Source organism: Periophthalmus magnuspinnatus, chromosome 5 (genome assembly GCF_009829125.3).
Source record: "Periophthalmus magnuspinnatus isolate fPerMag1 chromosome 5, fPerMag1.2.pri, whole genome shotgun sequence".
In the NCBI taxonomy this organism is placed as follows: Eukaryota; Metazoa; Chordata; class Actinopteri; order Gobiiformes; family Gobiidae; genus Periophthalmus; species Periophthalmus magnuspinnatus.
The window spans coordinates 22815165-22838556 of record NC_047130.1 but is presented as its reverse complement, the minus strand read 5'-3'; the positions used below and the strand labels follow the sequence as shown (position 1 = coordinate 22838556).

General features: G+C 36.8%; 1 protein-coding gene across 1 annotated transcript in view; it reads right to left on the bottom strand.

Moving 5' to 3' along the window:
• The window catches only part of pparg (peroxisome proliferator-activated receptor gamma), a 57552-nt gene that overhangs the window by 16680 nt on the left and 17480 nt on the right, over positions 1–23392 (bottom strand). The window contains exons 3-5 of the mRNA XM_033966268.2: positions 18268–18570; positions 16473–16648; positions 10740–10878 (exon numbers count right to left, since the gene is read on the bottom strand). Of these exons, the coding sequence (XP_033822159.1) occupies positions 10740–10878; positions 16473–16648; positions 18268–18570 (618 nt within the window). The remainder of the gene's footprint in view (positions 1–10739; positions 10879–16472; positions 16649–18267; positions 18571–23392) is intronic.

Genomic DNA, 23392 nt, shown 5'->3' with positions numbered 1-23392 from the left:
CATGTATGTGCGTGTAAGAAATTTTTTAATGATTTTTTTTTAGTATTTGCGCCCCTGGTGGCCAACCGTGGAAAATGACTCATGGCCATAATGTAATTTTTTGTTTCTTCTGTTGCCATTGATTTATTCCCCGAATTTCGTAGGAATCCGATAATGTTGGCGTTTCACCCCTATGGTAGGGGGCGCTATAGTGTTCATTTTTATTACAATTAATAATCCATTTTATTAATACCCTCACATCACACGTGTGATGTGAATTTGAGCTGTGTAGACCAATGCATGTGTGTGTCAGAAATTTTTTTATGATTTTTTTTTTTAGTATTTGCGCCCCTGGTGGCCAACCGTGGAAAATGAGTCATGGCCATAATGTAATTTTTTGTTTCTTGTGATGCCACTGATTTATTCCCCGAATTTCGTAGGAATCCGATAATGTTGGCGTTTCACCCCTATGGTAGGGGGCGCTATAGTGTTCATTTAGATAACAATTAATAGTGCATTCTATTAATACCCTCATATCACACGTGTGATGTGAATTTGAGCTGTGTAGACCAATGCATGTGCGTGTCAGGCATTTTTAAATGATTTTTTTTGGAGTCTTTGCGCCCCTGGTGGCCAAGTGTGAAAAATGACCTATGCCCGTAATATTATTTTTTGGTCCACGTCATGCCCCCAATTTATTTCCCGAATTTCGTAGGAATCCGATAATGTTGTCGTTTCACCCCTATGGTAGGGGGCGCTATAGTATTCATTTTGATTAAAATTAATATTGCATTCCATTCATGCCCCAATCTCGCATATGTGATGTGAATGTGAGCTCTGTAGGGCAATGCCTGTGGTAGTGAGAGGACATAGAAAAAACAGGAAACGAAGGCGTATTTCGGTGGCGGCGTACGGGCGAACCGTGTGGAATTTGGAGAAAACGTGGATAACTTTTGAAAACCCATGTGTCTGGATGCGGCATGTGAAATCTGAGCTCATTTGGACCAAAAACCTGAGACTAGTAGCGTTTTGAAAACACGCTGCGAATGAAGTGGCGAATTTTTGATCCAAAATGGCCGACTTCCTGTCTGTCATAGAGCAGTGCTTCAATTCATTTTTATGCTTGTCCCCCCATTCTCTATCACTGTTCTGCTTTTTGTGTGTGTTTTCCAAAATAAACCAGGCTCCTCTCCCATAGGGGTGAATTTTTAGGTGGCGCCGTCGAGTCAGGGGGCATGGGACATTTTCCCGACACAAATTTTATGACATTTTTTGCCGAGCCGGTCGATTCTATACCCCCATGTGAGACTTTTCGTGAATGTTCAGGGGGTGAAAAATGCGATTGTTTTGGCGGAAAAAACGAAGAACAATGTTAATATGCAGTGTGGCCCTGAGCTGTGTGGCTCTGACTCTATATGAGAGGGGTCTGTGGCTTTGCACCGGCAACCACGTATATAATACAGGTATGGTGTAATGGACTTTTTTGACCCTTTTAATGCTCACAATTATCTCCCCAAGTTTCATGCCAATCGGACAAAGTTGTGTATTTTACCAATACTGTAGGGGGCGCTATAGTGTTCATTTAGATAACAATTAATAGTGCATTTTATTAATACCCTCATATCACACGTGTGATGTGAATTTGAGCTGTGTAGACCAATGCATGTGCGTGTCAGAAATTTTTTTATGATTTTTTTTTTAGTATTTGCGCCCCTGGTGGCCAACCGTGGAAAATTACTCATGGCCATAATGTAATTTTTTGTTTCTTCTGATGCCACTGATTTATTCCCCGAATTTCGTAGGAATCCGATAATATCGGCGTTTCACCCCTATGATAGGGGGCGCTATAGTGTTCATTTTGATTACAATTAATAATCCATTTTATTAATACCCTCATATCACACGTGTGATGTGAATTTGAGCTGTGTAGACCAATGCATGTGCGTGTCAGACATTTTTAAATGATTTTTTTTGGAGTCTTTGCGCCCCTGGTGGCCAAGTGTGAAAAATGACCTATGCCCGTAATATTATTTTTTGGTCCACGTCATGCCCCCAATTTATTCCCCGAATTTCGTAGGAATCCGATAATGTTTGCGTTTCACCCCTATGGTAGGGGGCGCTATAGTGTTCATTTTGATTAAAATTAATATTGCATTCCACTCATGCCCCAATCTCGCATATGTGATGTGAATGTGAGCTCTGTAGGGCAATGCCTGTGGTCGTGAGAGGACATCGAAAAAACAGGAAACGAAGGCATATTTCGGTGGCGGCGTACGGGCGAACCGTGTGGAATTTGGAGAAAACGTGGATAACTTTTGAAAACCCATGTGTCTGGATGTGGCATGTGAAATCTGAGCTCATTTGGACCAAAAACCTGAGACTAGTAGCGTTTTGAAAACACGCAGCGAAAAATTTGGCGAATTTTCGATTCAATATAGCCGACTTCCTGTCCGTCCTAGGGCCGCACTATGATTGGCTTTTTTGCTTGTCTCCATGAGCTCTATCACTGGTGTGAATTTTGTCAAGCTAGGGCAAAAAATGCGTGTCGGCTCCCAATTCATTTTAAAATTTTGAATTTTCTAGGTGGCGCTGTCGAGCCAGTGTGTGTGGGTCATTTTCGTGATGCATATTTTCTTGAATTTTTTGCCAAGCCGGTCGATTTGATACCCCCATGTGAGACTTTTCGTCGACGTTCAGGGGGTGAAAATTGCGATCCCAGGGGGAGAAAAAAAATAATAATAATAAGAAGAAGAAACCCAGGAAGAACAATGCCCCTCGCCATCACTTCGTGAGTGGCGAGGGCCAATAATTATAACAGCAGTAGCAATAGTAGTTGAGGAAACAGAAATTAACTTAACTTTCGCTACTAAAATGTACAACTAATTTGCAATTTTAAATCTTTACTCATATAAACTAGATTATTGGATTTATTTCATGACATTTAAGCTACTTTATCTTGCCAGTGAGGTAAGAAAATGCATCTTGAAACTAGACCTGTCATAATAACAAATTTTGAAGTGGCATATCGCTGAAGTAAATATAGATGATAAACGATAATATTCAAACTAATTTATGCCACTGACAAAATGACCAAACAGCAGATTTTAACCACAAAAACTATTCTAAATCTACAATATTAAAAAAAAAAAACATGAGCTGTAATAAATAAGTAGCAGAATGAAACTGAAGTTCTTAGTCTGCATCTGTAATGAGTCATAGAAGTTATAAATTCCACCTTCTACGGCTTAAATCTAATGATGTAAACAAAAAATAACACAAATTTCCCAGAAGTGCAAAGGAAATATACATATGATAAACGCCAAAGTCGATACAGTAATTATGGAGACAGGTCTACATGGAACCAGTTAGCTCAACCTACTGCCATTACGTTTCAGGTATTTATGTTTTCTTTTCATGTGATACTCATTGAATTGTTTTGTTATATTTTATTGTCCTTATGGTTCTCGTCAAACAATATGTGTACGGTAAATGGACAAAATGGCATCAGCTTGGTATAAAACTTGTGGTTTTCATGTAATAAAATGATGATCGATGAAATGCACAGGCAAAATATCATACAATCTCATTTGATTTTGAAATGATTTTGATTTTGAAACTGATTTGTAATTTGATTTTAACATTGCTGCTTAACAAACTGTACAGTGCAAAAGGCGGTTTCCTTAGCTAGAAGAAAAATAAAAATCAGGTTTGGCCTCACATCAATTTTCATTCTAAAAGGTAAAAAATTCTAAATCTAATAATATTTTGAATAATACATTTTAGTTTTAATCTCAAACCAACATTAATGCTCTGGAGTTTTTGTGGTGTACTTCCATTCAACTCTACCAGCTACTACCAGTGTGTGCAGCAGGACTCATACAAACATCACATTAGTACATATTTTCATGTTATGTGGTAGAAAATCATGAGCATTTTTCTATCAAAACGAGTTGTAATAGAAGCAATAAATATAATAATTGAAACTGCAGTAGGAAGTAGATATAATTTCAATCTCATTTCATTTTACAAAGTGCTGCTTAACAAACTGCAAGGAGCAAGATAAAAATCAGGTTTGGCCTTATATAAAATTTCATAAAAAAAAAAAAAAAAAGAAAAGAAAAAATCAAAATCGAATAATATATATTTTAATAATAATAATAATAATAATAATAGTAATAATAATAATAATAATAATAATAATAATAATAATAATGCATATTTTTAATAATTAATAATTTTATTTTATTTTATCTCAAATGCATTCTTTGTTGATTCTTTGTGGTGTACTACAATGTTACTGAAGTAATCTATTGAACGTAATTACAAGACGAATTCAACAAAAAACATTACTATTTCATAATGAGGAAAAAAAAACAAAACGTGTTGTATCATTTTCATGTAACGCGGCTTGACGGGACATGCCTTTAATTCATTCATACGCTTAAAAATCTGTCAAACTCCTAAGACTTGACGTCACCATTCGCTGTGAGACGGTTAAGCGGTTGAGTAGGAGTTGAAAGTCATTAATTCCTCTTTTGACGTAGGCCTGTAGCAGCGGTGGAGGAGAGCGGGTTTGCTGTAGCGTGTGTGCGATTGTGCAAGAGGCATGGCAGAGATAAATGTACACCTTAAACAAATGAATGAACCTGGCAACGCTTCAACTGCAGTGACACAGCAGCTCTCAGACTGTACAGGGCCAAGTATCAAACTGCAACTGTCAATCATTTATTACACAAGCACACAGAAAACATCAAAGTTTAGAAAGCGAGCGTGCAGCTGGAGTAGTCAGGAACAAGCAGCGCTGGTTGAAATTTATGTTTGAAACTTTAGTTAAGTTTTAGGTGTAGCAACAACTGTCAAACATTTATCACACAAGCACACAGAAATGATCAAAGTTTATACGCGGGTTTGCTGGAGAAGTTGAGAAAAGATATTTTTATTTGAAAGCTAAAAGTTACTGGCAATGGACATTTTCGTTTGGAGGCGCTAAGGGTGCGCTAAGGTCTTCAATATGGGTGCTCACTTCTCATGTTAATTTAGAGCAGGGGTCTCCAACCTTTTTCCTCCAGTGATCTACCTTTACATAACAACAACGCCAGAGAGCTACTAATTTCAGCGGGCGCAAGAAACTGAGTAAATATTAGTGCCACGGCAAGCCTTAAATAAGGTACAGTTAGATACCGACGAAAAATAAACCATTATTAATTTATTATTCCACAAAGTTAGGCTTCAAAATGATACTTTTACACATAATTCAGAAATCCTTTGGTGAGCTACTTGGAAGGGGCTGGAGAGATACTCGTAGCTTCCATGTAGTTAGCGCCTGTAGTGATTTATAAACGCTAATATGGAATATGTTTTTTATTGGAGTCTCATTTTAAACATTTTTATTGGAGATTGGATGTGCTAAAAGTGGGGTAAAAATCTTCGGGGAGCTATGGAGGAGCGTTGATCATTCTAGAGGGCTACTTGAGTAAAATTGTAGGTGTAAGAGGGTATGCAGGAGTAGTCAGAGATTTGGAATAACTTAAGGTTTAATGGAGAATAAACATTAAGATATTTTAACCTTGTATGTGACAAGTTTGGTAAAATGTTTGGTTTATCAACAACTGTACGTTTATAACACAAGTGCACAGAAATCATCAAAGTTTATAAGTGGCTATGCAGGAAAAAAATGGTATTTAAATCTTATCAGTAATCATTAATTACACAAAAGTCAACAAAATTATCCAAGTTTATGGGTTTAAATGGGTGTGCAAAAGGAGTAGTCAGAATATTTTTCATTTTAAAGCTAAAAGATGAATTAAACGTTTGATTTATGAGCAACTGTCAATCAAATTATCAAAGTTTATAAGATGGTATTCAGGAGTAATCGGGAAATATTAAGAAGACGTTTGAATGTTTAAAATAGGTTGAAAGCAGAGATGAAACGGCTGGCCCTTCATACGTGACCCATTTTTCTTGTAGTCTTGTAGTTTTTAGTACTGCATGGGTAAAGTTTACAAACCTACGCTTTCCTTTACAAGCGACGGCAAAAAATATATAATAAGAGACCACGCGTTCGGCTGGATACGTTTTGAGATTCACAGTTGGCACCACGACAGCGTTACTCATTGACCGATTTTAGTATGGACTTGCAATAAAATAATAAAACGTTAATTATGGTTCTTTTTTCATTCAGTCTACGTTCAAAGATTTGCATACATAGATATAATAAAGTCCAATGCAGTAAACAGACTATAGGGATGTCAAGTTCTGATAGTATGTGATCAACTTTTGTTACATAGGCAAAAGCTTCTCAAAGTGATGAAAGTAACAGAAATCAGCACACATTTGGAAACTGAAAAGCTGCGTTTTAAATACCCTTGTTTTTAGATTTCCTTTTTAGAAATCCTTTATCTTTATTGTAAGCAAGTAGACAAAAATTAACTTTAACAACTGGGCTAATGGTTCAAAAGGGATACTGTTTTTGCCGGTTCAGAAGCCATTTTGGTGCCGGTTCAGAAGCCATTTCTTCTGGCTGCAAAAATATTTTCTAAATGACCACAGCTGAAACTTTCTCTACATCGAACCACTCCTGGACGTAATGTTGTAAGAACAAGAAAACAATTATGCAGATAAAACGACAAACTGCTAACAATGTTCTACAATTAGGTAAAAATCACAAAACTAAAATAAAAATCTAAAATTGTATATTTAATTCCAAAGATGTATATATAAAGGGACATAGCTAACCTGTTATCCGCTGTGTTACAAATAGGAGGTGAAAATTGGCGCGATTCCGGCTCCATCGACTCCAATTCACTTTACGTTGAAAAGTTGTCACCTCTCTCTCCGTAACTGCTGCACTGAGCCTCGTCATTTTGGTCTTAAAATGTTTGTATTAACCCTCTGTAGACGATCCTGGTGTTTTTTATTTTGCTACTGTGTCCATAAATCAAGATCTCAACATTAATAACAGACAAATCAGCGCCTTCTTTTCCAGCGGTCCCCCACTTCCTGCTAAACCAGCGGCGTGAGCGGGAAGGGGCGTTACCTTCAACAGCCTCCTACCTGATTGGCTCTTTGGTTGCTATGATACTCACGGTTGGAATTCCAAATATGGAACTGAGCTCCAAATCCGCCCCTATAACTGCGACGGCCTCGATGAGCTTCATTTGACTGGAGCTATGGGTGACGTCACACTCACTTCTTTATACAGTCTATGTTTTGTTCACAAGTCAGTCCATTAACATCCATAACTGGCCCATCACAATGATTACTATATGGAGTTATCGTTCAGTATATGTTAAAGGGTCAAGATTATCATTTTTGAGGGTCAATATTTATCGTGGGGACTTTTTCTTTGTACCAGTGGAGACATTTTGTTACTTTACTGTTCTATAATAAGATTTGAGGTTTACAGGGTTGAATAAATAACTGATTATAGATACAAACTTACTACTAAGGGTTTAATTTAGCTACTTATTTATTGCAGTTCATGTTTTTTGAAACCATATTGTACATTTAGAATTTTTTTTTTTTTACTTACTTACTTAATACTTCAGCATGTTTGTGTTAGTGGCATAAATTTATTTCAATATTATCGTTTACCTTATATACTTACTTCAGCAATATATGATACTTCAAAATATGTTATGTTATGTGACATAGCCCTATATGTTACGAGCACTAGAGACACTAGAGCACTTTATATAAATACCAACAATATTAAACAAGGTTTTGGGGCTGGGCTGGATCATTATTTCTACATAAAACTCACTGATGTATTGTCTCACTACAGGAGCTAATGGGGTGACCACACCTTGACAACCAGAGCACCCAAACCAACCAGAGATTCAGGGCTTTATCAATGGAAGTAAAACCAACACTCCCACACACAGCTGTAACTCTGCATTCAACGAGACAAACAGGTGTGTTAGCCCACAAAACAGGCCTATATACTGTACATTTAGGACTACTGAGCGCACCTATAGGCTGCACCAGCTAAATTTGAAAAGAATATACATTTTGTACATATAGGTCGCACTTGAATATAAGCTGCATGTTAAAATATGTTGTAACATGTATGAGGTTTTTTTGAGTTTTAATTTAAGACACATTTTTTTTTCAAACTGTATCTGAAAAATGGCAGTACAGCATCAACATGGGATGAACACGCCTGCATGTTTAGAATATAAAACAGCACCAACACGGATCATCTGCTTTTGTCATTTTTTTACATTGACTAAGTTCTTCCCGCTACTGCCTCCAACATCACACCATCGATTCATTAAAGCCAAACATTCGTGCAGTGGCTCCACTTCCTTCTTTGATGCCAGATCCATTGCCTTTAACTTAAAAGCTGCATCATTTACATTTCGTCATGTGTTTTCCATGACGAGGGTGTGTGCATGAAAAATGACTGTTCAAAATCAAAACTAGTGTATTCTTCAGCGCATTCTCTTTCCTCATGTCTGCCTCACTTTTGCGTTTAATGCTAGAGAGTGCCCACCAGTGGTCGTTAGCTGGTAAAAATCTATAAATTTGCCGCACCGTTGTATAAGACGCAGGGTTCAAAGTGTGGGGAAAAAAGTAGCAGCTTATAGTCCAAAATTTACAGTATATAGGTTTATTAGCTAAAGGTGTACTGTGGAACTTTTGTAGAGGTTATTGCTTTGCCTAAAATGTTCCACAGTATGTAATTAAACATACATATATTGCGCTTACCAATAGCAGATGTTTTATTATTGTAAAACAGGAATTTCTACTGCAAGTGGGCTCTCCATGGATCTGACCTGTAACTTAGTCTGGTTGTGTCTTACTTGTTTCCATGCAGACACATGTTTGTATTTTTTTGGCAAACTGACCAGGAATATTACCTTCTATTATATTATACTAAATAAATTGAATTATTGCTTGTAACTTAATGTTCCCAACTTCCCAGTGTAGTAAATTGTCAGATGAAATATTGGTTTTAGTAATTACAATTGTTGATATTTCCGTCACATTATTAACTTAAATTTTTGCATGACGTAAATGTATTTGTTTTAAGTCAATTACACATTTAGAAAGCAAAATTAGCTCTCATCTCAGGAATGTAAATGTTTTTTGTATCTGGAATATAGGGCAATGAATGGTGTAGCGGTTGTAAGTTTTAAAATCTTTTGAAGCACTTGCTGAAGCATCTTGTGTCAAAACGTCTACCATCTGAAAACCATAGCAGTTTTTTTTGTACCCTACTTACTATGTTTTCGTGAGAAACTGGCGAGGTGTTAGCCCTCGACCACTCTTTTGTCTCAAAGGGAACTGAAACATGACCAAAGGTTGTAAAGATGACCGCCACATCAGACGAAACTGGTTTAAATGTACACGAGTGCGGGGTATTTCTGAACACATGGAGCCTCTAAACGCCTTCAAGACCAAAGTAGACGCGCTCAGGAGGTTAATGTGCCAGTTTCACGGAAATCTGCACTAAATAGGCTACTTCATTTTCGGTGTCTAAAGGGCAGGCATTGAAAAGGAAGGCAAATGGTGTTTTTGTAAACTATATGTAATTTTTACTTTTTTCAAATATTAAGGTTATATAGAAAAATAGAGTTGGACAGTTTCTTTGAAAGGCTAGCTGCTTCTTTACTGTTAATATGTATTAGATTTTATAACCACTCATCGTTATTAAAGGTATACACTATAGGAATATAATAAGGAATTGTAAGATTGCCTGGCAAATGCAGAAAGATATCACTCTGTATTTTTTGTACAGACTGATATCAGTCTGGTCCCTACTTCCTCTGTTGCATCTAAAGCCCGGTCAAATCGTTTTTTTGTTTTTTTTTAGTGGCGCTTGTGAAATGAAGGAGCTCACTGGTCACCCATGATTTACAAATAGAAATCAAATTTATCTCACCTCAGATTAACAGAGTTTAGTTCTTCAGGCAATGATTGTGTAGAAATCTGTGATGTTTTTCAGCCCTCTGTGATATTTTTTTTTTTTTCGTTTTGTTTTTTGTGTGTCCCTGATTGTCCAATCCACCTGTCAATCACGCCCATTTGAAAACAGGGAGATTCACCGGTGCTCAGACTCACATCTTCATAAAGAATTAAAGAAGTGTGTGTTCTTGATCCCAGGCAAATTGTAAGCATTAAAGTGAAAATAAACTTGATTGTGTATGTTTGGTTTTGATTTGTTAAAGGTTGTTTGTTTTGAACGGATCTGATTGTCCTTCAAAAACAAATATGGACCTCTTTTGATGATTTAAGTCCGATAGATAATATGCTTAAAAGTGCAAATATCAGCCCAATATATTTTACTTTTGCTTTACATTTTAATAGGTAAAAAAAAATGCAGTTTCTCATGAACATCGAACATATTGTGAAAGAAACTGTGCTTCCCAACAAAGTTAGTTTTATTTAGGCCTGTCAAGATAACAAATTTTCTATCGCTACAGAGAAATATCATGATAAAAGATTATATTGAAACTACTTTATGCCTCTGACACAAAGCAGGATAATCCAAGTAAACCAATTTAAAAATACACTGTCATTAAAAGAAAAAATAAACAGCAGAATGTACGTATTTAACCCTGTACAGCTCAAATCTTATCACGTTACAATAAAAGTAACAAAAATCTCCCACTATTACAAAGAAAACCGCTCGCATGATAAATATTGAACCCAAAAATATACTGTTCCAGCTTTCATGTATTGACAGATAATTTGAGTAATTATCGTGACAGGCCTAGTCTTATTGTGTTTAAAGTGAATTTAACAGAGCACAGTACCATTGTGTGACATGCCGACGTTGAGGCATTTCTGGAAGCGGCAGTACTGACACTTGTTCCTGGACTTTTTGTGAATGCGACAGTGGAGGTCACAGTGATCGTACACCAGCTTTAGCCGAATCGTGCGTCTGAAGAAACCCTGAAAAGCAGAACATAGAAAAAAATAGGCTTTGCATATTTGTAGATCTTTTCTGTTAATATTGCAAATATTTATCAAATTTGTTTTTACAGATCTCAACTAGGCTAATATGGTTGCAATTATTTACTTGATGCCAACAACAAGTTTTATTTACTTTCTGATAACATGGTAAACAGTCACACCTTCAAGGAAGTCAAAGCACTTTACATGAAGCAACCACTCACCCATTCACTCAAACATTCATACACAAGTGTTCACAGACACTGGGGGAGGAGGTGGGTTAAGTGTCTTGCCCAAGGACACAACTTCAGCACTCATCTGTGGGACCTTGAATCGCACCGCCAACCTGTGGTCAGTGGATCTGACTGGTGTATCAAGGATGTTTTTAGGTTGAAAGCAGAATTCAAACTGCCAAACTTCAGATTAGTGGACCAACATGTAGTCTTTGTGTATGTCTAATATTGTATAACATTTGATAAAGTTGTACAGAACCAACCATGTAAATATGGTTGTACATTTACCAAACGTTAACTAAAAATAATGAAAGCAAATCTATTATGCAAAATTGACTTTTCAGAGCTTTTAACCGTGTTATAGTTGTTTCCTTCTCATTTCGTGATTCGTGCATGTTTGAGCGATCTTTAATCGCTTATGTTCAAGACGCCATTTTGCAGATCAATCCCCACCATTTTCACCGCCACCAGCACTCGCCCACTGCTCTGTACTTACTTCTTTCTCCAATTTTATTTTCTTAATTGGTGATACGTGTAGGATTTGGCAACATCACATAGTCATTTAGGTACAAATGAAAAAAATCCACTACTCGCTAGTGTGACCTGCAGCTATTCATAGATGATGTTTACAGCAACGTGTGCTCCCATTGGGCACCGCAGTTTTCTAACGTGGAAGTTAGCGAACTTGTTTCTTTTATTAAGTAGTTTTATATGTATTTTGTGCTTTAAAATATGCAAATTATATCATAATCCAGGATCCGGGAGTGTCGTGGATTATAACTCTATAGCAGACACAAGCACATTATGTCTTTTTTAAACTGACAAACTTCTGCTTTACTACATTTCGGTAAACAATTAGTAACATGAATAGCTTATGTCATGCTATAAACTCATTCATAAAAGCTAAATACTGCTGACATGTTATTCATTCATTATTAGTTGTAATATCTGAATAACCTTAATTTAAACTGTTCATTTTGGGATGTTCAAAGTGCTTTATACAAACCTGTTCAGCTTCTTTTGTAACAATGGCAGTGTTTATGATAATGGCAGTTTTGTAGCTCAGATTATTGCAAAAATGTGTACGTTTGTTGTATATGTTTTGAATTAGCGGAAGTTAGTAATCTAGTAAATGTCTGCTTTGGGTGTATCTGTAGCAGCATTAAAAAGCTTAATCTTATCTCACAATCAACAAGTCAAATGTCCACCTCCTACGCTTAGCTCCCTCGCTGTAGATAAATGAGACATAACACAAAGATAAAAATGTGTGTGGTATTTTCTTACTAAATAAAAGTGGGTGGTGGTGTTTGTTAAATTGATTTCCACAATTCACACGTGGTCCATTTATAATCCTGGGTTATTTTGGGAGTGAGGAAGCAAAAGGGGGGACGAGACTCCACCTTAATAAAGAATGTTTTCTGTTTTGAAACAATTAAATGTTTGCTCATTTGGCTGACCCCCTCTTCTGGTACGAATCCCCCAGAGATCAGTAAGAACAATGGTCCCACTGCAGTCATGTGTCGAAAACAAGCACTTCACTGCCATTTATGAAGGTTGTCTATCAACTTTTCATTGAACTTCAAGACAATAACTAGCTATCAATGTGCTAATCACTAGTTAGTATTAATGAAGCTGATCTAAGCTAATGTGGTCTTAACACAGATGCAAAAGGTTATCATAGATACTAAATAAACAGCTGACCATTATGTTCCAGATAACCTCCTGTCAAAGATACAATTTTCATCTTGGTCACATTTTAATATAGCACTTTTCCATCTTCTCAAAGCACTTTACATCAAGCAACTACTCACCCATTCACACACACTTTCATACACCAGTGTGCACATAGACACTGGGGGAGAGGTGGGTTAAATGTCTTGCCCAAGGATGACAGTATTCATCTGTGGGAGCTGGAATTGCATCGTCAACCTGTGGGTCAGTGGATCTCAGCATTCTACCAGTGATGTTTAGGTCAAGGGCAGGAATCGAACCGCCGACCTTCAGATCAGTGGAGAAATGTACTACTAACTGTGATACTTTGCACTGTATTTACACCTTTTTTTAAAGATATTGTAAATGTATTTTATAATACTGTATTTTATTTGTACTAATATACAGTACATCTGGATACTTATCCTCTTCTTGACAGTTTTTTGCTGATCATTATTCATCATAATTCAGAATTGTATTATCATTCTATTTTATTTATTTTGTTTCATTTTTTCACTTTTGTTTTTTGAAGAATTACTTTCATATTGTAATTTGTGAGCTATGGTGAATCCCTTGTGTACCCAGAAAATCTAATAAAGTTGAAGTCATAGGCTGGAGGTTGGAGGTGCATGGCTGTAACTGTATTACATCTAGGCCAACCCAAAACAATTTTTGCTGCCATTTCTCTTAGAATAACATTATTATTGTTGGACATAAAGATTAATAGATGAAATGACACAGTAAATCCAATTACATTTAAATTTTAAGTTAACCAAAAATGTGTCTAAACCAAGAAATAAACTTAGAATAGACCTGGAATAAAACAAGACGACAAAAGGGCCAAACCATGTCCACATCAGGATTAAACTGGGCTCAACAAATCAGGACAAGTATGAATGCCTCCTTAGGCCTGTCACAATAATCACTACATCAACTTATTGTTCAGTATTTGGAAACTGGAAGTATATTTTGGGGCTCAATATTTATTGTGCAAAATTGTCAACTTTTGGCAATAATGGATAGATTTGTGCTATTTTAGCTGTAATACAAAAGGATTTGAGCTGTAGATGCTTATTATTGGTATAATTTGTGGTCTGTTTGTTGCAGCTCAGGCTTTTTTAATGCTACTGTCTATATAAAAATGTTTTACTGAGATTATCTTGCATTATTATTTTTGTGTCAGTGGCATAAAATAGTTTCAGTATTATCATTTATCGCTGTATTTCTCTGTAGCAATATAACTTGCTTCAAAGTTTGTTACTGTGACAGGCCTATGCCTCATATCTTTTTATGCAGCTTAAATCAACTAAAATACATTTGGAAGCTATATAGATAAACAACTGTCATTCAAAAATCTATGTGGCTTTGAAAGAGGAACTACTAAGATACCAAAGAAACCCACAACAGACAGAATGTGTAATATAGTCTGTATGTGAGTGTCTGACACTAATAGAGATATAACATTTGTTATATTTCTTATCAATCATATCTAAAATATATCTGCTACTACTAATAATAAAACTATTAATAACCATACAAATGCAGAATTTAGAATTTTTGTAGTAGTGATAGTCTGGCCAGTATCCAAATGTGCCAACTCAACTCAGCTCATGGACAATATAGACTCTTGAGCTCAAACTTGTTGCCCATTCTTTTGCATAAATCTGCCTTATTTTGTTCGAGGACACAAGACCAACTCTGTGCAAACTATTCTTTTGTGTCTCATTATTACAGAGAACTTGAAAATTGGCTCAGACTTCCTCCACACCCCATTAGTTCTCTTTACGCGGAGTTCAGTCTGAGGTTCAGTGGAAAAACACAGAACTTGTGGTCAGAAATCAGACATGAAAAAGATTTGCCCCAACTTTACATTTGAAATTTCACCACTGTCTCTTCTACGAATAACTCAAAAGGAAACAGTAGCGCATATGGTTCCGCGCATACATCAACTTCCTGAGCAGACTTCTATTAATAAGTAATCGAAGGTATACTGCCAAAGTCAGACTTAGAGAGACTTATCCATGCATTTGTCTCCAGTAGGTTAGACGACTGTAATGTCCTGCTCACTGGCCTCTCCAAACGCTCTCTTCTGTTTTAATGTTAATTTTATGATGATTATTTGTGATTATTTATGTTTTGATTTGAGTGATTTTAATGTCTTTCTTATTCTGTAAAGCACTTTGAATTACTTTGTGTACGAATTGTGCTATAGAAATAAACTTGCCTTGCCTCACTTAATCGCTGTGTACCATATCATTTAGTGTGATATTAAAATAAATCTCTTTAATGAACTATTTAATTTTCTGTCTGCATGGCAAACATTTACAATCAAGTAGAAAGTATTTAAGAATCAGATTTACCATCCAAAGTTTAGTTAATCAATTTCAATATCAGTGTTAAGCAATAAAAACACACAAATGTAGCTGGCCATTGTTGTTATACTATACTTGGCCATACATGAGAAGGAATTGCTTTTGGTGCAGAAATGTAGACTTAAAGGTTCTATATTACACAAAATGGACTCTTGTGAGCTTTAAGCCACGTGAGAATGTTGTTACCTCATCAAAAACATACCCAGAGTTGTGTTTTGTTTCATTCACAAATGTTTGAGTAATCGTTTATTATTAGTCTGTCTACATTTCCAAAGCTCAAAATGCTCTGTTCCACCTTGTGATGTCATGAAGCAGCTACTTTTACCTTTAGTTCAATAGAGATGGGTAATTCCAAGGCTGAAATCATCCAAGTGATTCTAGTGAATGAGTATGGAGCACGTCCTGTATCACAAAGTGGAACAGAATGTTTTGTGTTTGAGAGAAGAACTCGGCCTAAATACGCAGGGTTTGTGTGTTAAACATGTGTGAATGAAACAAAACACGACTCCAGGTCTGTTTGTGATGTGGAAACAACATTATAACATAAATCAGAATACAGCGTAATATGGGCCCTTTAAGTGTCTCACCTTATTTATTATTGTATGTTTACATTTATATGGCACTTTCTCTCCCTTTCCATCGCTTTGCATCAAGAAATCACTCACTCATTCACATAAACATTCATACACCTGTACGCAGACACTGGCAGGTTAAGTGTGTTGTCCAAGTACACAACACACGTATATACCTGTCGCTGCTTGAATCAAACCAACAACCAGTTAGACAGTGGATCTTCTCTGCCAACTTTGCTCAGGCAAGTAGCAGGAACAGAACACTCTACCACTGAGCCACTGCTGACATTTATCTAACATATTCACCGTTTACACATCAAGAAGTAGTCTATTTGACCAAAGAGTAATTTTGACACTGCCACATTTGAGTCCCTGTTATATTTGACCAAGGACTGGGCAAATAATTAACTTTTAATCAACACGGAGATTCAGTCATGTCTAATGATCACTGATATACTTGAGTTTTTCTTATCAAGGGATCTATAGTCACTCCTGTGCCAGTAAGATTTAGTTTAGTTTTGAGTTCAGATTTAGAAGGAATAAATTAAACTATTTTTTGAGTTAAATGGACTAATTAAAGAATGTTCATAAAATAAATACGGAAAGCAATTTTTATTTTGCGTTTGAAATGAAGACAGAAAATCAAATAAAAAATCTAGGTTGTTTTCCTGTACATTGTCTCCGTGTGTGTGCTCCCAGCTCCTCACCTTGCAGCCCTCGCAGGCGTGGACCCCGTAGTGAAAGCCTGACGCCCTGTCTCCGCAAACTCTGCACTCGATGTTTAAAGACATGGTGGTCGTGGTCGCTGTGTCATCCTGAAGTTTGGAGAAAGCGGGACTGTCTGTGTACTGGGGTGGGGATTCAGGCTCCAACTTTATTAGACCTGAAAAGACAACATAAAATCAGATGTGGGTAGTACTCAGTTACATTTACTTTTTAAATAAACTATACTTTTCAGAGTACTTTTCTAGTGGCATACTTTTACTTCACTTGAGCAATATTTTTATTTAAGTGTAGTAGTAGTAGTAATTTTGAAGTAGGTTTACGCTTACTCAAGTACTATTTTTGGCTACTCTACTCACCTCTGCATAAAAGTGATGAATATATATGTTTGAATGTATGCTTTTGTCATTTGTGAATGTGTTTTCCAGTCTACTCTTGTTTGAATATGAATTAAGACCGAAATGATGATTTATAGACCAGTTTCGAGCAGATTACACCATTGTGAGAGTGAAATTGAAAAACCGTCTGTTACTTAAAAGGCCATGTCCAGATCCCAACGTTTTTATTGTTCTTTGGAAAAACAAAAAGAAGAAGTATGCAAGGGCAAATGCTGAAGGGAGCACTATTTTTCTTCCGAAACACACAATTCTCTTTGCTCAGAGCTTTATTAATGACTAAAACATTTGTAACATGGATTTATAGATGTTTTTATGGTGTATTTTTGCACTAAAACACTGAGTTAAACCCAAATTGAGGTTTTCCAGACACTCAAAGTTGCTTTTCATAATCATACACTTTTCAGTAGCTCCTCAATTGTCATACTCGGAGGTGGCGTTAAGCTATTTCTGCCTGGGGTATACTGATAAAAATGTGACTGCCAATCCGCACCACTGGCTCCTACAACCGCCACAAATAACTTCTTCACACATCATAATGCTACATACAGGAGAGGTGACTGAACTGTCTTGCTCAAGGACACAACTTCACTTTCCCAAACCACTCCTGATTTCTCTCGTTCTATGCTCACACTGTATTGTAATATAGTTTCGTATAGACCATGTCGGAAATGCATGCTGGGATTTAACCTGCAGCTTGAAGACCCTGATGCTTTTAGCTTTTTTATGCTTTTGATTAGTGTTGAGTTTTTGTTTCAGTCTGATAATAAGTAATAGTACAGCAAGTATCACAATATCGATCCAATACCAATGAGTTCTGTGTTCATTTTGTAACCCCTCTATAAAGAAATTGACCTTGTTGTATAGATGGTAAATGGTCAGTTTTATAAAGCACTTTTTCACCTTCGAGGTCTAGATGTCTGGATGTGACTGCTCTAGCGATGACGTTTATGTCAAAGGCACAATTCGAATTGGCAACTTCAGATCTGTGGACAAACGCTCTACCAACTGAGCTACTGATCATCCACACCAGCTTGAACCCAGCAAGTATATGTGCAGATGTGTAATTCCTCAGTCATCCAGCTATCATCCATAGAAAAAGAAAAATTCAAAACTGTCAACTGGACAAAAGGTTGTAGGAGTGAAGACGTTTCGCTGCTCATCCAAGTTCTGAACTTATGAGCAGCAAAATGTCTTCACTCCTACAACTTTTGTCCAGTTGACAGGCTGGATTTTTTCTTTTACTATATGGCCAGATAAACTAAAATACAGACAACAGCATTTTTGGCAGAAGTATCCATCAATCACAATATTATACTGTAAAAAAAAAACAAAAAAAAAACATACTTCAAGGCTACTATCAAACCAATGCACATTTACTTACTATGTGTACTATGCGCCTCCATCTCACTCCTGTAGCTGTGCATGTTGCTGTAGTCCAGGCTGCTCAAAGGCTCCTCGCTGTGTGGCGGCGGACTGAGGTCATAGGTCATGGCGGAGGAGGTGAGAGGAGGAGACAGGGAGGAGGCCAAGGAGGAGTTGGAGATGGAGGAGTAGTCTAGAGTGGACATGTGCTTCGTGTCCAGGCCGTGGGAGCTACAGTCCAACTCTGAGAGATCCATAGCATTCAATCCAAATGCAGAGGGCCAGGCCAAGAGGTGCTGAGTGTCCACCATGATGTCCCGCACTGTAAGGAGAAAGAAGAGGGAGTGATGGAGAGAGGGAGGGAGGAGAGACAGGAGAAAACATTCAGAGTGTGTGGGCTTGTTATGAGAAAACAACTCACGAGGCAGGAACCGTTTAGTAGATAAGGAATCGTATCCGGAAATGCACAAGGGAGAATATGGTAAAAACATTAAAAGCCCCTATCCTAAATTTGATTATACCATTTGTTTAACATATTCACAGATGATGAAATGAATGGGTGACACATGAATACTAATGTCCTACCTATAGCTTGTTCTTTTTCATGCTTTAAAGGCCATTAAAGAGCAGGTATTATAAAGTGTTACCCTATTAAATAATATTGGTCTGTTTACAAACTTAAATGTGTGAAAGATTAGAAGGATTTGGACAAAATAATTATCTGAAATGACTACTGATTTTTTACTCAAACAACACAAAAAAAAGTGTATATTTTTTAATATTTTTGTATCCTGATGTGATTGGTTGTATATTTGTTTGTATGGTTTGTTGCTAGTGAAGAACAGCTAGAACAAGGTGATCTCTGCTACTTCTGTTTTTGTTTGGGTGCAGAGTTAAATGATTATAAACTCATGACTTAGAATGTAAATCTGTCTCAAGCCAAGGCTATCAACAGCAGTAATGTTGTTTTGAATGGTAAGACTCATTTGCTTTGGCCATTAGATAAGACAGAAGTACAATTCACAGCAAAATTAGTACTGATAGTAGGGTTGTTGATATCCAGATACTAATTGATACTATTGTAACGCATTGATGCTTATTTTAAGTGTCAATACTATATTTTTTAAATAAAATAAACAGGACAAAATTGGATCTTTCCAGGCGAGTTTTAAAACAGTCTTATTGTATGTAATAAGTAGTTTAAGACCACATTATACTATACAATAAACTACTACTATTAAAAAAATGGTGTTTGTAATATCATTGTGGCATAAAAATCAGTATTGAGTATCAAGCCTTTTCTTTAGTGTCCAAATGGAGTTTGATAGTAGCTGAGAATTTATGTTCTAAATACAAGCTTTAAAATTTAAAAGCTAAAAACTTGACCAAAATGGACTATGACCAAATAGCATTTTATAATTAAACCTGATGTTTGTATTTGATATGAGCTTTAAACATTAAAGCTGTTTTAAGTGTGCAGAGTTACACATTGAGGAGAATTATCAGCAGAGAATGGCCAAAGTCCAGCCGTCGCAGGTCACTTGAGTCCACTCACAAATCACTAGCGTACTATCAGGTTGTACCAGGTAAAGCCTGTCAGACTTATAGAATTTCAAAATGCCCACAGTTAAAAGATAATAAGGTGAACTGCTGTCAAATGCTTACAGTAAAAATCGAGAGCCGATACCACTGTAACCGGCCTGAGTCAGAGCTGAGACCTCAGCTCACCTCTGAGCTGAGCCGTGCGCTCTGAGCAGAGAGGGCTCCAGCATGAAGAGTTCACATGAACTGTTGTGCAAATTAAACTCAGCTTTTATCATATGTGACTGTCACATGGACTGTGAAAATATTTTAGACTATTAAAGGTTTTTATCATTCACAGAGGGTATCAGTGCAGTGTTTGTGTTTACGATAGTAGCAGTGCTAATGTGGCTGGTTCTGGTGATTCTTTGCTTGTGCAGGCACATTTGCATTGTGACTGATTACGACTGAATAGAGCGGGCTGCAGTCTGCAAAGAGTAAACAATAACTTCTCAAAATTATATTGGAATTATGCCTAAGTAATTTTACTAGAAACTGTTTGTCGAGTAAGTATTCCAGTGAAAAAGTAGGCTATACTATAAACAATTGATATATAAAACATATATAATAAATTCAATTAAATATAATAAATAATGAAATATAAATTGGATTTACCACTGTAATACAACTTCTGTAAAAAATAATGTCTGCTATCAGTATCAGTACTCAGTACGTACTCAAAATGAAGAACTTGTACTCATTTTGGAAAAAGTGGTATGGTGCATCTCTAATTGTATATGTATATTTTTGTAGTGTGTTGTAGTTGTAGTGTGTCTCCACCAGGTCAGGTTACAGGTCAGATCAGTGGAGTGGAACACTCACAGTAAGAATGCATTTTGTTTTTAGCAATAAAAAGGCAAGTTTATTTGTATAGCATAATTCGTACACAAAGTAATTCCAAGTGCTTTACAGAATAAGATAAGGTAAGGTAAGATAATAAAAACACCAGTAATGAAATAAATATCATACTGGGGGGCATTCAAGGCAAAGCAGCAACATCTCTATAGCGATGCATGAGGTGGACTTACCAGAAAAGTTACACAGAACACCTTTACTTTGTATATTGTACCTTATATTTGACTCACAAAACAGTTTCTTTTTCTCATTCTACATGAAACAAAATGCTGGGCTTTTTATTTCATACATAAAATAGGAACTAGTACATTTGTGCCCTCTGCTTGACCCAAGAAATGATTTCAAAACGCAAGGGGGGGGGTCAAAGCTGGCACAAGTAACACACTTTCTCAAAATACACCTTCCTCAATCAGCCCTGATTATAAAGAACCAATACAAAGAATGAAACTACTTATGCAACAAGGCAAGTCCAAAATAGCAGCGCTGGCATGGCACAGTGGAAGGTTTAAAAATGGCAGCAATTACTTGGCAAAACATCCTCTCGGCTCAATCACCTGGAGTTTCCTCTGCTTGTTGTGGAATGTGGTCCCAGAATTCCGAAGGGACGCACTTAAAATCCACACTGATGCCGACATTGTTTAAAGGTGCGAGTGAGAGAGGCACGGATATGTTTGGCACAGTGTCCTCGGGCTATATTTCCCACTACCTGGAAATACTGTAACTATAAATATTTCTGGTGGTTTGTTCTATTTGTTGGCAAGATTCCAGAAGGTACCAATTTAAAAATAAATGTGCTGTTCGAGAGGATTGTGTCCCACTTGGCAGATGCAGGTAGGGATGCCCAATTTGAGGAATCGGAAATGTGTCCACTGATTATGTTGAACTGAATGCTATGGTGAATGACTGGTCTAGTTTGAGGCTGTGGTTAGCAGTTGGACAGAGGATGCACATTCAAAGGATATGTTCACATTTACTTTTGACCAGGTTTGAGGTCAGTCTAGTCTTGTTGCTTTGGTTTAGTCCTGACCTAATCCAGGTCGAGTTCTGGGGTTAACCCCAGTTTGGTTAATGTGTTAAAGTGTAAACAAACCCAAAAATCTCATTGCCCGACAAAAGATACTGAACATATGGAGAATATAGCCAGTAGGTGTCTGGTTTCATGTAAAGTTGATCCAGTTTACCTTTTTTATGAGCTTTAAGCCATGTTATAAAGCTGTTACCCCATCAAAAACATACCTGGAATTGTGTTTTGTTGCATTCACACGTTTATTAACAGCATTTCTACATCTCCAAAGATCAAAATGCTCTGTTCCACCGTCATGTAGTGATAGTTTTCAAGTTAACAGCTATTTTTACCTTTAGTTTAGTAGCGATAAACTAAACAATTCCAGGCTGAAATCATCCAAATAAGTGTAGTGAAGGTGTATGGAGTTTAAAAACACTATGGAGCACTTCCTGTATTATCACATGACATCACAAGGTGGAGCAGAGTGTTTTCTGACTGAGAGAAGAACTCAGCTTAAATCTGCATGATTTGTGTGTTAAACGTGAATGTGAATGGAAAAAAAACCACAACTCCAGGTCTGTTTGTGATGAGGAAACAACATTATAACATAGATCAGAAAACAGTGTAATATAGGCCCTTTAAGCATGAGTACTATATAAGTACTATGTTTATTAATAACACTAAGCAACCAGAGCACCAGGACTCACTCGACCTGCCTGTTTGCCGTTGGCTGTTGTCATTGTGATGGAGGAACTGTCAGATAAAACCTCCTCCACATTGGGCCTGGACACAAGCTCTGACATGTGGGAATCTGAGGAGTGCTGTGGACTCATGTAAAGCTGAAAGACAGGCACAACATACACTCAATGCCTACATCTTTATCCCATATTAATCCAGGTTACGGCTTATGAACTAACACGGACACACACACTTGGCATTTTGACCCAATGTTGGAAGGTTTTGTGTTATGGCTGTTAAGAACTGCAATATTATTATCATTATTATTGTGATATTTTGATTACTTCTGTTACAATAAAACAAAATGGCGTGGCGAGCTTTACTAGTGAAACCCAAGGCTAATTTTGGAACGTCATTAACCAAATCAACTTTATATTTACATTACATTTTTGTCAGATGGAGGATCTTTGTGTTATCGTGATATATTGAGTATGTAGCAATACTGATCTTTGCATCAGTCAATATCACAATATGGTAAATGGACCCATTTTTATATAATGCTTTTTCATCTTCAAGGCACTCAAAGCACTTTACATCAAAGAACCACTCACCCATTCACACACACGTTCATACAAACAGCAGTATTCATCTGTGTTCTTTGGAATCGCACTGCCAACCTGTGGGCCAGTGGATCTGACCGCTCGACAAATGTTTATGTCGAGAGTGGGATTCGAATTGCCAACCTTCAGATCAGTGGATAAACACTCTACCAACTGAGCTACTGTCGCAACATCAATACATTTGTGTCGTATAAAAAAAACCCAGAGCCTTAGTCCAGTGTCCACATGGGGGGCCAATCCCTGCACTGTTTTAAAATGGCAAATGGGCTAGGAATGGACTAAAGTATAAATGAGAGATTCACTGATTATAATGTGCTGATGTAGGTAGAGGGGCAAGTATCAATACAGAATAAACAGAAAACAGCGTAAATGGAACAAAAAACAACTCCCACTAATGCTGTTTT